We start from the raw sequence: 15,445 nt of genomic DNA, 5'->3' as shown, positions 1-15,445 counted from the left end.
CTTTTTATATCTTTTTTACATAGTTTTGTGTGAGAATAGAAAAGAATCCTGGCCTTGGATTTAGTATCAGTGGTGGAATTAGTGGACAAGGAAATCCATTCAAACCTTCTGACAAGGTAAGAAATGAATATCTTGTTGACAATATTAATTAGAAAAATACTATCTCCTACAGTAACAAAGGTTAGAAAAAAATTCAAGTGTTTTTGTTGTGTTTTCATGAGCTAGCTAACTCTGAAGCCAATTAGAAACTTTTTCAGCACAGGGATAAAAGAATTTACTGCAGTGCTTGACACATGCTAAGAATAAAGGGAAAAGTCTCTAAACATTCTATTTAAAAGGCAGAGATTTTTTATATTTTTGTGGGGAGGCTTTGTGTTTTGTTTTTGTTTTTGCTCCACAGTTGTCTATATTTGTAAAGAAAGGTATATAGACAATTTCTAACAAGTTGTTTCCAAAGGTTAACTTGTAAGTCACTTATTTAGGAAACTGTTTTCTCACAGTAGCAGAATGATTACATAGTAATTCAATGCAAAGGCAAGCTGACTGCCATCTCTTCAATTCATCAAGCGTGTAAAGAATTTTGCTAATAGAACTGTAGAATTGAGAAACCACAGAAAACAAATTTTTTATGAGAAAATCAGTTAGCATTAGCAGAAGAATTAGGTCCTCCTCTAGTACTTACCCCTGCTTGTCAAACTATGGAATTAAGGCACGCCAACTCTAACCTCAACCATTTCCTGGACATTCAAGATGTTGCCCTTGCTCACATGTGACCTGCCTGACGCCGATGTGAACCACCTGATTTTTTATTTTTTAAATGTTTACCTGGAGCTATAGAACCTGCCCTGCTACCATCAGTGTTTAATACTCTCAGCTTTGAATCAATTAATAATTATTCAATGATAATTGAAGCTATCTACTTTCGACCTCATCAAATTGCATTAACTGACCCATAAAACTTTAGGATGATGAAGAAGGAAAAAAATTAAATACGAATAAAACCTCCACAGGCTCTGTACTTACCTTTGAGTCACAACCTGGTCCATACCCTCTCAACTCATCACAATTATAAACACCTACAGATTAATTTCTGATTATGAGACCTACTTCTGAAAAACCTGGGATGCCATTACTCTGGAGCTTTCTGTAGCCCGAAACAGAGCCTTTAACACCACATTTTCCTCATCTTCCTCCCAGTGATCTTGTTTCTTATACTCTTCCTACCCTTCTTCCTTTCCGTTTTGGAGAAGGTCAGGAGAAGAGGTTGGTCCAAAAGGAAGAATTGGTCGCATGATTATATACATTAGGAATGAAGAGACCAGAGGAAAGTCTCCAGTGACCAAGGATGGGAGCTCCTTTGGTCAACAGGCTGGAGCAGCTACTCATATAAAAGGAATGTATATGAGGCAATCCTATAATTAGGGGAATGCCAGTTGGAAACATCTGTTCATAGGTAACTAGCATATTTCCATTTTGAAATGATGTTGAGGATACCATTGATTTATTACAATTAAAATATTCATGGCTTAGACCAACTGTTTACTTAATTTTAATAAATTACTGATACATCTTAAAGAAGCATAAAAGTTCAAAATTATCAGAAGCATGATGACATTTTTTAAAACCTCAAATCATTATGTCTTATTTATCTTGACTCCTCTTTTTGTCTTTCATTTTATATCTCTTTCATAAATTCTTTCAATGAAAAGTCACTAACCTTATGATACTTAAGAGAGTTGAAATTCAAGACATATTTTTCTGTTCTTTCTCACCAGCATATAAATCTTTTCACTATATTTTTGGAAGGTACAGGGTAAAAAAATATTTTTAAATTAAGGATGAATAGATTGTTAAGTAGTCAAGATGTCAGAATACTGTTGCATTTCTGCTCTTTTCAACTGAAAGAGACTAGATCTCAGGCTTTCAAATCATTGCCTGCAATTCTTCCACTGTGATGAATATGAACACTTTATAGCTATTCATTTAATTTCTCATTTGTAACATTTTGATGACTCTAGTGAGACTGAACTATGTCTATGATCTTATAATTTGCTCTTTTGGTTAAATGTAACAGATAAAGCACTTGAATTGTGTAATGTGTCCATTGAAAGATTTCCCCTAAAAAGCACTTTTCTTTGGCTGATTACACTCTAAAATCATTCATAATCTGAAAAGTAAATCTCTATTATTATAAAATTGGTGGGAGCAACTAGGAGTTCCAAATCTACAGAAGAATCTCAATACTGCCTTTCACTTATTGACCAGTTTTGGTGGCATGCCAAACATATGGGGACACTTTGCTTAACTGTTCAGAGGATCTAAAGACACTGACTGACAATTTACATAAGAATTCAGTCCACTCACAAGGAAAGGGATTAATCTATTGGAAATTCAGCTGTGTGTTTTTAGCCCTAGTGCCCTATTCTGAAAGTGTTGCATAAAATTTAGAGTAGAACCCAGTGCCTGAAACTACCTAAAAATATTAAACAGTAAGAAAATGAAAATGTTGAAAAACAGATTGGTTTTTCATGAAATGGCTGATTTACAGCTGGAAGTAAGAGGAACCAAGTTAAACAGATGTTTAAGATCAACAAATACTGCCTGAGCCTGAGGTAGACTTATAAGGAGTCTAGTCATGCAAAAGTTTAAACTTTAATATGATACATACTCTCTTCAAATAAATAAGTCATTGATTAGGAATATTCTCAGAAATACACTATATTATTTTCCTTACTGCTCATGGATGTTTGGATGTTTTGCTTCTCAAAATTCTAAGTATCCAAGAACATCTGAATGTCTTAGAGGTACTGAGGACTTTCTGTACTGAAGTTAATTAATACATTTGTTCCATTCTCTTCATTATTGTTGATGGAAACTAGTTTCAGGAAAATGACAAGGACCAATGTGAGATAGCATCCAAAACGATTACAGCCAGACAGGGAAAGACTGAAACAGTCATCTCAAAAAGCTGAGAGCCACAGCTGAAGCAAAAGTGAACTATATTGTTCGGTCTGGCAGACATTCTGATCTACGTTCTGGGGTAATGTGAGATTGTTGCAGAAAAACACTTACGGCAGCCCAAAAGTTAACTGAGGCTTTATGGAGGAATCAGGATTAAGCCAAATATAAGGGAATATTTTTACCAGACTTTGAGCATTTAGAACAGCATCTCATCTAGCAAACTTAACTCCCCTTCAAGATCCAAGGTAGTCTTGATCAAATATTGGCTCCTCCAGTTAAAGGGATAGAGCACAATTAGCCCTGCAGTTGATATTGTCAAAACAATGTTTAGTAGTGAAAAACACCAGTTCATTCACCATAGAACTCATTATTTCAGTGTTCACTGTCAAGCAGAAACTGCTTTTACATACTTGGAAAGAGAAAGCAGTAGAACACTGGATGGAAATTAGTTGCCTCTGTCCTCTCAATGAAGTGTATAATAGCCATGATCTGTTTTATTACAATAAAGAAACATTGCTGTCAAATTGTCAAGATACTGCAGAGAGATGAAAGATTTTGAGCCAACAAATCTGATAGTAAAGCAATAAAAATAATGGCCTTTTATTGAGTATATACAAAATGCTGGGCACTGTATTAGGCTCTTTATAAATATGAATTTATGAATTTATGTGATCTTCATAACTATTTCTGTTAGTTGAGTAGTATTATTATTCCCCATTTTATTGAGGCCCAGAGGGGTTAATTAACTTGCCCAAGGTCATTTAGCTGATCTGTGGCAGACAAGATTTGAAACAAAACTGAGCTGACTCCAGATGCTTTTCTTAATAAGCATTATAATACATGCCTCTATCTGCAAATGTCACTTAGCAGAAGAGCCACATGACAACTTTATACCCTGTAGAGTTGAGACTAATATGATATTCTAATATTGAGAGTATTACAGAGCCCTCTAATTAGTCATAGTCTAGATATTTTTTTCAACAAGTCCTTGGGAGTCAGCATGTATTCTCTGTTGAACCTAGATAATTAGGAGCATACTGTACAGAGAAGATTGCTAAGCAATTATATAACTTGTGGACTAAGGTATCATTACAGTGGTGATTCTGCCAATGGAGCAAGCCACAATATTCTTTGCTTGTATGTAAGCACTCATAAAATAATAATTTCCAATTGCAAAATTTAAGGAATTTACCAGTATAATTTCCACAGGATGTTGTTAGAAAGAGGAAACTGCATTAATAGATAACTGATGCCATGCTGTTGTAACATTTTATAAGGCAACCCAGGACTCTGCAAATGAGAGAATTTTTAATGATGCATTCACAAAACTCATCATTCAGGGATTCATGTTCTTCCTTGCTCCATCTGAGGGAAGAAGAACTAAGCTCCTGGATCTTAAAGAGATTAAAGAAGACTTATAGCCCTTTCCCTATATGGTGTAAAGGTGTTACACTGAACAGTTGCATGAAGAATTATCTACTCATAGTATCAAAATGAAAGCTGTTTTATGGATTCAGCCCATCCTCAAAGGACCTGACAGCAGCAAATATACATACTGGGGCATTGGGGCCAGAGAATCAGTTATCCTCCACTGTCCACCATTTATGTGGAGAATAGTCATAAGTGCCTAAGCTCAACAGATGCCAGAGAGCTCATCCATATTTCCACTAAGTTGGGCCATCTAAATGTAGCCATAGAAATGAGAGAAAAAAACAAATTCATGGTTTTTTTAAAATGCCTTAATTTGCCTATGGTACAGGTAAAATTCCAAGCCATCGAAAAAATATTAGGAGCATAGAAAATGTAAACTATTATCACCAATAAACTCTAAATAAATGTCCTAGAATTTCAGAATAAATTACTATAAATTATTTACATTACATTTAAATTATTGCCTCCAGATGCCCAAACAGCCTGCAACAGGACTTAAGCCCCTCCTCTTTTCACTCCATTGTTTTTGTGTGGATATGGATATTACATCAAATAAAAATTTTTACATGATTAATATTAAGAAAAGAAGGACCCTTAGACATGCAGAATTGAAGCTTTTATTTAATACTTTTATCCAAGGATAACAATACTCAGAGGCATGCGGGGCAATGGCAAGTTCAAAAATGCACAAGAATAATGTTCCAGTTTTGCTCAACTTCATGACATTGGGTGATCCATAAACAAAAGCTTGCTAAAGATATGCTTTTAACTTATAAAAAAGGTACATACCATATGCCTATTTCCTGTCAGGTTTTCTCCATGGATATAAAAAATGAGAATAGCAAACATATTTGTTTAAAACTCCATATAGCATAAGATGTATATTTACTATATGAATATTAAACTACTTTTAGCACATTTCCTTAACTTTGTGCAGCTACTAGACAAATACAATTTATTGTATATGTTTCTAAATTCATTTTGTAAGTAATATAATTTATATATGTGTCACATCCTTAATTCCACTTCAAGTGATTATGTAAGGCAAAGTAATTTGAAAAAATTTATGCATTATGTGAAAATAAAATTAAGGAGCAAGGGATAGAGATCAAATTGTTTTTGTACTTCAGACTAAATTTAGGAAGAGGCTGAAACAGTTTTTATTTTATATATAAAATGATTTTTAAAAATAAATTTCAAGCATAAGTTCTTTTATAAACATAACTGATTACTTCAGCTGCATCTTAGTCATATTGCAGTTTGAGGTTCAGAATGCCACTAGGTTGTTTGAAGACATTAAAAGTGAGATGAGTTCTTTCTTTAATAAAAAATAAATTTTCACCTTTCAGTTCATTGTCTTAATGTTGGAGTAAAAAGTCCAAGATCTATTCAGAAACATTGGTAGAGATGAAATGTACTCTTCACACTCTCCTACAAATAGTATTCCTACAGGTGTGACGATTTATACCAAGCTTTTTTTTAAAAGGTATGGTAGCATGCTTTAGCCAATTGAAAAATGTCGGTATCTAGACATTATAATAGAAAGGAGACATGAATTTCAGCTTATGAAAGCAAATAAGTATCATTAATTCTTCAGGAAACTTTGGGGCGTAAATGTGAAAAAGTAAGGTCACTAAAAAGTATCAGTGTAAAGCTAATGAACAATTAAATAAATGCATATATGTGTACTTTGGAACCTAAACATTTTTTAATCAAAATATGAAAGCACTTAAAATTAGCTTATCAATAAGATCTTACATAATTACTAAAAAGAATAACCAATAAATCCAGAGTTAAAGAGTAAGTAATAGTAGTTTAGGATTACTGAATAAGGTACCAAAGTACACATATATGCATGTTGTTTTTTTTGGTTTTTTTTGTTTTTCGTTTTTTGAGATGGAGTCTGGCTCTTGTCGCCCAGGCTGGAGTGCAGTGATGTGATCTCGGCTCACTGCAACCTCTGCCTCCCGGGTTCAAGCGATTCTCCTACCTCCGCCTCCCGAGTAGCTGGGACTACAGGCACCCGCCACCACGCCCAGCTAATTTTTGTATTTTAGTAGAGACGGGGTTTCACCATGTTGGGCAGGCTGGTCTCGAACTCCTGACCTCAGGTGATCCGCCTGCCGCGGCCTCCCAAAGTGCTGGGATTACAGGCATGAGCCACCATGCTTGGGCTATGCATTTATTTAATTATTCATTAGCTTTACAATATAAATAGTATAGTTTTACATAGTCTAAGTATCTGATTCTAAGTACAGTGGAAAACTGCTTCCTATATTTAAAAATCGTGTTGAATAAACCCATCGCCATGCACAAACCACATTTCCATTAAAAGGGACTATCATTTAAACCCTGAGGACGTTCATTAATAGAAAACAAGCAACCTCTCTAGTGTGGAATTAAACATTAAAATGATTAAAGAAAAGTCATATTTATTTATTTGTCTTTTTTTGTTCATTGAGGTATACTGAGTTCTCTGTTGAAAGAGAAAAAAAAAATCACACGTTCCCTTTGTCCTCTCTGTCAACGAATGTTTCTACCTTGACTCAGAACGACTAACTTAATGGAGTACCTAGACTTGGCAACCTTTGCTTATTCCTAGACTGAGAAAAAAAGACCCATGATATGTTCGAGTTTTGTATGACTTGCACCGGCTGGAGTAGCTTCAGCTGGGGTGGTGGCATTAGCTGAGGTGGCTTCAGTTCCCTGAAGGTGTTCATTTCTGGGCCATAAAATGAGAATGGCCAAAGAGACGAAGAGAAAATCGAGAATGACTTTTACTTCTAAATCTTTGCTGATTCTGCTGAATGTGAACTGCTACCCCTTCATTCATCAGCCACAGGCAGTCTCAATGCTTTTACTCTGTGTGGCATAATTATCCTCCATTAAATACACTGTCAGTCTCAGATGTGTACAACTACAGTGTCCTTTTTCTTTAACCTATGCCTTTTTAAAAACACATAGGTAATGAATGAAAATATCAGCACTGTAAATTTTTAAATAATTATAGAAATATTGAGACTAAATATGATTCCCCCACCCCTTTCATTCTGCTCTACACCACCTATGCACAGCCTTGGCCTAAGAGCCACTTTATTAGTCAACATATCAAGAATTCACAACTGTAGTGTCTTCTGGCACTTGCCCCCAGCCTTTCTGACTTCCTGAGCCACCTCTAAGAAATGTTCTAGCATATTCTGACCATATAATGATGCGTTAGCCATTGAATAAAACCATATTAAACCTATGAGAATCAGTCTGACTGAATATAGCTTACAACAAACAATTTTTCACTTCAAAAACCTTATTTTAGCAGAATTGGTTAAAGAAAGTTTCACTGAATTTTTCTATTTTTTACCATTTTTTTTAATTGTACTTTAAGTTTTAGGGTACATGTGCACATTGTGCAGGTTAGTTATATACGTATACATGTGCCATGCTGGTGCGCTGCACCCACCAACTCATCATCTAGCATTAGGGATATCTCCCAATGCTATCCCTCCCCCCTCCCCCCACCCCACAACAGTCCCCAGAGTGTGATGTTCCCCTTCCTGTGTCCATGTGATCTCATTGTTCAATTCCCACCTATGAGTGAGAATATGCGGTGTTTGCTTTTTTGTTCTTGCGCTATTTTACTGAGAATGATGATTTCCAATTTCATCCATGTCCCTACAAAGGACATGAACTCATCATTTTTTATGGCTGCATAGTATTCCATGGTGTATATGTGCCACATTTTCTTAATCCAGTCTATCATTGTTGGACATTTGGGTTGGTTCCAAGTCTTTGCTATTGTGAATAATGCTGCAATAAACATACGTGTGCATGTGTCTTTATAGCAGCATGATTTATAGTCCTTTGGGTATATACCCAGTAATGGGATGGCTGGGTCAAATGGTATTTCTAGTTCTAGATCCCTGAGGAATCGCCACACTGACCTCCACAATGGTTGAACTAGTTTACAGTCCCACCAACAGTGTAAAAGTGTTCCTATTTCTCCACATCCTCTCCAACACCTGTTGTTTCCTGACTTTTGAATGATTGCCATTCTAACTGGTGTGAGATGGTATCTCATGGTGGTTTTGATTTGCATTTCTCTGATGGCCAGTGATGATGAGCATTTTTTCATGTGTTTTTTGGCTGCATAAATGTCTTCTTTGAAACCAACGAGAACAAAGACACAACATACCAAAATCTCTGGGACGCGTTCAAAGCAGTGTGTAGAGGGAAATTTATAACACTAAATGCCCACAAGAGAAAGCAGGAAAGATCCAAAATTGACACCCTAACATCACAATTAAAAGAACTAGAAAAGCAAGAGCAAACACATTCAAAAGCTAGCAGAAGGCAAGAAATAACTAAAATCAGAGCAGAACTGAAGGAAATAGAGACACAAAAAACCCTTCAAAAAATTAATGAATCCAGGAGCTGGTTTTTTGAAAGGATCAACAAAATTGATAGACCGCTAGCAAGACTAATAAAGAAAAAAAGAGAGAAGAATCAAATAGACGCAATAAAAAATGATAAAGGGGATATCACCACTGATCCCACAGAAATACAAACTACCATCAGAGAATACTACAAACACCTCTACGCAAATAAACTAGAAAATCTAGAAGAAATGGATAAATTCCTTGACACATACACTCTCTCAAGACTAAACCAGGAAGAAGTTGAATCTCTGAATAGACCAATAACAGCCTCTGAAATGGTGGCAATAATCAATAGCTTACCAACCAAAAAGAGTCCAGGACCAGATGGATTCACAGCCAAATTCTACCAGAGGTACACGGAGGAACTGGTACCATTCCTTCTGAAACTATTCCAATCAATAGAAAAAGAGGGGATCCTCCCTAACTCATTTTATGAGGCCAGCATCATTCTGATACCAAAGCCAGGCAGAGACACAACCACAAAAGAGAATTTTAGACCAATATCCTTGATGAACATTGATGCAAAAATCCTCAATAAAATACTGGCAAACTGAATCCAGCAGCACATCAAAAAGCTTATCCACCATGATCAAGTGGGCTTCATCCCTGGGATGCAAGGCTGGTTCAATATATGCAAATCAATAAATGTACTCCAGCATATAAACAGAACCAAAGACAAAAACCACATGATTATCTCAATAGATGCAGAAAAGGCCTTTGACAAAATTCAACAACCCTTCATGCTAAAAACTCTCAATAAATTAGGTATTGATGGGACGTATTTCCAAATAATAAGAGCTATCTATGACAAACCCACAGCCAATATCATACTGAATGGGCAAAAACTGGAAGCATTCCCTTTGAAAACTGGCACAAGACAGGGATGCCCTCTCTCACCACTCCTATTCAACATAGTGTTGGAAGTTCTGGCCAGGGCAATTAGGCAGGAGAAGGAAATAAAGGGTATTCAATTAGGAAAAGAGGAAGTCAAATTGTCCCTGTTTGCAGATGACATGATTGTATATCTTGAATTTTTCACTTTTCAATTTGTGATTTTAAAATAGTGCAGATAGTGTCAAAAAATTATACAACCAGAGGGGCTTTGAGGGAGCCTTCAGGAATTATAATCAGAAACCTGATTATCAATACTATTTTAAGAATAGCTAAAAAGAAGAATCCACAGCCTCCTACGGTTCCCACTCCTGTTTTTAATCATTTTTACTATTTTATGTTATTTGTGAAGCTCAGAGGAAAAGCCATTAGGGACTCTGACTGGATCAGTAAACTGTACAAAACTTAGCAATTCAAATATTCACCACAAGTTGGGGTCCCATATTAAATACAGGCTTTAAAGGATTTATAAAATAAAATAAATGGTAAATATTTCTTTTATTTTTTCCTAAGAGTCCAGAAATCCAGAAGGATTGTAAGTGAATGAATATGATTATTGACTTTTAAAAGAACATAATGACAAGCAAGTAAAATTCAAGAATTTCACTAAGAAATAAACAGGATGCAATGTACTGTCAGTCACAATAGACAGACATCCCAGACATGTTTAATTGTTAAACAATAGTAGAAATACTAAGCAATTAATAAAAGTTAAAACATATAAAGTAACCAAACACAATTTTAGCACTTACGTTCAAATTATCTAAAAAAGAACAGCCCACAATTATCAGTATCAAACTATAAAAAATATTCTAGTACTTATATATCATTTCTAAAAGCAATCTCAGAGAAACAGGAATAAATTGCTTATTTTTGGTTGCTTTTAACAGCTCTGAAGAGCATCATCTTGATATATATGCTACTAAACAAACTTTTAGACTGACCAAAGAGAATGATGCAAGTCCAAAGACCAAACAATGTGTATTTATTTTGCTAGAATATTACATTTCATTATATTGCCACTAAGAGATTTGTGATCCCATAGTCCATTTCTTTGGGTTGCACTAGTCTCTTTGTTGCTCCAATGCATTATTAATAAATTTTTCTACAAATGCAACCAAGTGATTTCTGTTGTAATATTTACTTTTTTAAAAATTAATGAAACTGAAATTCCTTTCTATGTGTAAAATTTTTGTTAAACTTTTAGAAGACTTTAGTCAGTTGCAGAATTTTTTCTTGTATCTCTGCCTTAAATTTTCTGTTTCTAAAGCAATTCTCCTTCTGTTCATCTTTTACAGATTTTACACTTAACTGGTTTGTGATGTCCTTTTCTTTCTCTCTCCCTCTTTCTCTCTTCTTCCCTCACTTCTCCTCTCTCTTAACTTCTAATTGCCATAGGATAAATCACTTCTCTTGATGCATATAAATTTATCAGTTGCTAAGGTAGCAAATTATTCAAAGCCTAAAAATTGATGCATAGCAATTAACCTTAAAATACTTTGTCATCACACTTTTGATTCCTGGAGAGGAGCACTATTGATAATACCTTTATCCTTGATATGTCAAGTGTTCTAATAATCATAGGGACTAAGTAAATATAGGCTTTTATGTATATCTAATGTTGCTTCTACAAGCCACAATATAGCTTCAATATTGACATTGCCAACATTATGAAAGAAGATTAATATTTGCTACTTTTTTAGAAAAAAAGTTTCCCCCTAAAAATTGAATCTATGGCTCTGTTTGCTGTTTTCATGAGTCAGTTTTGCCTCTAGAAACACTCTTTGAACTTCCATAGTTATATGAAAGCATGAAATGCTATATGCTATTTTTAACTCATGTGTTCTGAATTGTAATTGTATATAATTTTTACTTGAGATATAGTCTTTCTAGAAACCAATTTCTCAGCATCAGCTAGAGCCAAGACTTTTCAGAATTTTAAGGAAAAGCATATTTCATACGTTGAAGTCATAGGTCCCTTAAGACAAGTTCTATTTTGGTATCTACATTTACAATGGCTGAGACTGTCACAATTGTTCACCTTCATCATTAAAAAGCCATATAAAGTTCCTTTCTCCTCTAAACTTAGAATGTTAAATGTTGGCCTTGTAAACTAACTTTCTAAGTCCTTTAAGGTTTATGTCCAGGGATATAGAGGCTAGGTAACCAGTAAGGCAAGGTCAGATCTTAACAACGCAAGAAGCCTCCCAAACTTATCCTTTTTCCAAAATTACTGTGAAAAGCAAACTTTTCATAAGCCCATTATGAGTACTTCTGGAATAATCACTTATGACTTGTATAAAGACTATTAATAGTTTTTAAATGAGGTGGAAATAGGAAATGGCAACAGATCATGCCTATGTGGCTCATCCAGCTAGCCCTCTCTAGATTAGCTTTGGTTCAAACCTAGAGGAGTCCCTCTGTGATGCATGAATCCACAGGATCTGTGCCTGTCTCAAACATGTCTGAATGCTGGTGTCTGAGAAGAGCGAAGATTTCCATTCTTTTGAAAGGAGCTTCCAGTACCTACCATGTTGCTCTGTTGTGAGATACCCTCTAGAGGTGGTGCTGAGGGAAAGCCATTGTGCTTTCAAGTCACTAAAGAACCCGATGTGAGAGACATAAGAAAAACCCACTTAGAGATGCCACAAGCCACTAACTACAGTGGATTCTATTAGCCATTACTATAAAGGGTTGATACTCCTGACTTGGAGCTACTAAAGGAAGTAGTCCCTGAAAGTTAATAAAAAATCATTTAGAAAGCCCTCCAGATGGGACTCATGTCCACTACTAAGAGTGAACAGTAACTGGAGCCATTATCACTGTGAGCCACAACCAGGAAACCATAGATGAGGCAGGAGGAACTTTCCAGCCCCTTCTCATCCCCTTCCCTAAATAAGAGGTGCCAATGTCCCCTTATTTGTTAGGAATTCAGAGGAAAGATGGCAAATATTGTCCTTTCAATATACTCTAAACAGAGAGGAAAAGAATTTTTTTCTGCCAATAAATCTGGTATAGTTGGAGACTCAGAAACTCTCAATGTGGGCTCTGCTGGATTAAAGACCTTGAGTTGTAGATTGAGTTTCAGACTTTTTTTACGAAGTAAAAATAGAGATGGGGTCTCACCATTTTGCCCAGGGTGGTCTCAAACTCCTGGGCTCAAGCAATCTGCCTACTGCAGCCTTCCAAAGTGCTGGGACTAAGGGAGTGAGCCACCGTGCCTGGCAGAGTTTCAGACTTTTGATAATTAAAGTAACATTTATTGATGCTATACTGTGTCATCCATTGTTCTATTTTATATGGACTCAGTCACTTCATCTAACAATTCTATAAAGTATGTGCCATTTATTAACCCATTGTACTGATGAGGAAAAGTCCATAGAAGTTAACTTGCCCAAGGTCACCAATTATAAATGGTGAACACAGACAGGTAAACTCAAGAGCTATGCTCTTGACCACTGCTTGCACAGTGTGGTAGACAGAAAAAGTGGCTTCTCAAAAACATCCTAGGCTGGACACAGTGGCTCATGCCTGTAATCCCAGGACTTTGGGAGGCCAAGGTGGGCAAATCACTTGAGTTTAGGAGTTCAAGACCAGCCTGGGCAATATGGCAAAACCCTGTCTCTACTAAAAATATAAAAATTAGCCAGGTGTGGTAGCACATGCCTGTAGTCACAGCTACGCGGGAGGCTGAGGTGGGAGGATCACCTGAACCCAGGAGGCAAAGGCTGCACTGAGCCATGATCATGCCACTATACTCCAGCCTGGGCGACAGAATGAAACCCTGTCTCAAAAAGAAAAAAAAAACCTAATTATTCATAACTGTGAATATGTTACATTACATGGCAAACAGGACTTTGCAGATGTGGTGAAGTTAAGGACCTTAAGATGAGAAGATTACCCTGGATTATTCAGATGGGCTCAGTGTAATCACATGGGCCTTAAAAATGGAGAATCTTTCCTAGCTGCAGTCAGAGGGAGATGTGACAGCAGAAAAATGGTCAGAGAGGTTCACCATTGGTAGCTTTGAAGATGGAAGAATGGGATCATGAGCCTAGGAATGTGGACATTTCCTAGAAGCTACATAAGGCAGAGAAATGGATTCTCCCCCTGAAGATTCCAGAAAAGAATGCAGCCGTACCAAAACTTTTATTTTAGCCCAGTGAGACCTATGTTGGACTTCTAACCTACAGAACAGTAAAATAATAAATTTGTGAAGTTTTAAGCCACTAGGTTTATGGAACTTTGTTACAGCAACAGTAGAAAACTAATATATATTGCCTTATTGAAAAAGAGGGTTAATGATTCCCTTCCTATGGGACTTGACAGAAGCAGAGAGAATGCTTCATGGTATGTAAATTAAACTTGAAATTAAACTTGCTGCTACTTTTAGCTCCTGGTTTTATGGGTTATTATATAACAGCAGTTTTATGATAAAGTTTTATGATAAAGCTATGCAATAATAAGCTATTATAATTCTTCATTTTGACTTACATTAGTACATTATGTAGCTAGTTTTAAATGTATTGCATCATAATTTGTCCTTCATTTAGCATTCTGCCAAATGTTATAAGAAACTGAACACATTTAAGATCTTGCTAGCAGAGTTGAAAGATTTGTAAGATGCCATTATTTGGATATTTGATACACACAAGTTGGCTTCTTGTTGTTTGGAAGTTAGGAGATAGCTTTTCACCAAACAGTAGGAAGTTATTGTTTCTAATTTTTAGAATACAAACAGACTGATTATTTCCCACCAAACTCTGTCATCAGTGCCAAAGTATTCTTTAAAATCTCAGGATAAAATGAGTTGTTACAATGAGCTTTTTCAAAGCAGGGTCAACATTTTCACATTTTCACATTTCTCATCAATGTTCATCATAAAAGAGACCACAAAATGGGTTTAGATTTATCTGGTCTCTTTCATATAGCAATGTTTATATGCCTAAATACAATTAAAAATTAGGCCACTGACCTTTGCAGGCAGTCTTGGGAAATATTTCACCTCCACAAATAGTGAATGCCACAGACCATGATCAAACAAAGCAGTCATTGCTTTCTGCTTGGATTAATGTGGCAGTATGCTGGCTGATAGGATATACATGGAAAAAAGGAAACTATACCAACGGGCAGGACCATTTTTTTAGTTGATGAAGTTTATTGATTGAAAAGACATAATAAAGTGAAATAATAAAGCTTTCAGAAAAAAGCAATACATGCTTTGGAAGACTCAGGCCACCATAAGAGTAAGCAAAGCAAGTCTTCAGAACAGAGGTTGAATCCTCCAGAGCTATGTGATGAGTGAAATTAAACCTGCCACAGACACCACATTTGTATTCTTTCAGCAGTCAGGTGTAGAGTGTTGCTAGTTCCTCCCAGCATTGCAGATATGATGGCCTTAATTCAGCTTCTATGATCTGGATTCATACAAACATTATTAAAACTGTTCCTGTACAATGAGCTAAAGAAAGGCAATCAAAATTAACTGAGTAGCAGTCATTTTGACTGCTGAGATAAAATAATAGCCAAAAACAACTTCACTTCCAGCAATCAGAGATGTAGTGGCTTATTTTGGGCAAAAGAGTCATTCTGCCTATTGTACAGAGACCCCAGTAGCAAAGGAGGGGCTACCAGGGGAACTGATTGTATATATAGTCTCTTCAAATGATGGAATATGAGAGCTATTTGCCCAGTGTGGAAAGAACCATGGGGATTATATTTGTTGTCAC

At 35.9% G+C, this 15,445-nt stretch overlaps 1 protein-coding gene across 6 annotated transcripts in view; it reads left to right on the top strand.

The window, feature by feature from the left end:
* The window catches only part of LRRC7 (leucine rich repeat containing 7), a 571,260-nt gene that overhangs the window by 522,874 nt on the left and 32,941 nt on the right, over positions 1-15,445 (top strand). For all 6 annotated transcript variants that reach the window (XR_010153504.1, XM_063800431.1, XM_063800437.1 and 3 more), the window contains one exon: positions 24-116. Coding sequence is in view for 5 of the 6 variants with exons in the window: in XM_063800431.1 (XP_063656501.1) it covers positions 24-116 (93 nt within the window). In the remaining variant the exon portion in view is untranslated. The remainder of the gene's footprint in view (positions 1-23; positions 117-15,445) is intronic.

The sequence above is a fragment of the Pan troglodytes genome, chromosome 1 (genome assembly GCF_028858775.2).
Source record: "Pan troglodytes isolate AG18354 chromosome 1, NHGRI_mPanTro3-v2.0_pri, whole genome shotgun sequence".
NCBI classification, from domain to species: Eukaryota; Metazoa; Chordata; class Mammalia; order Primates; family Hominidae; genus Pan; species Pan troglodytes.
This window is presented reverse-complemented; position numbering and strand designations above follow the sequence as displayed.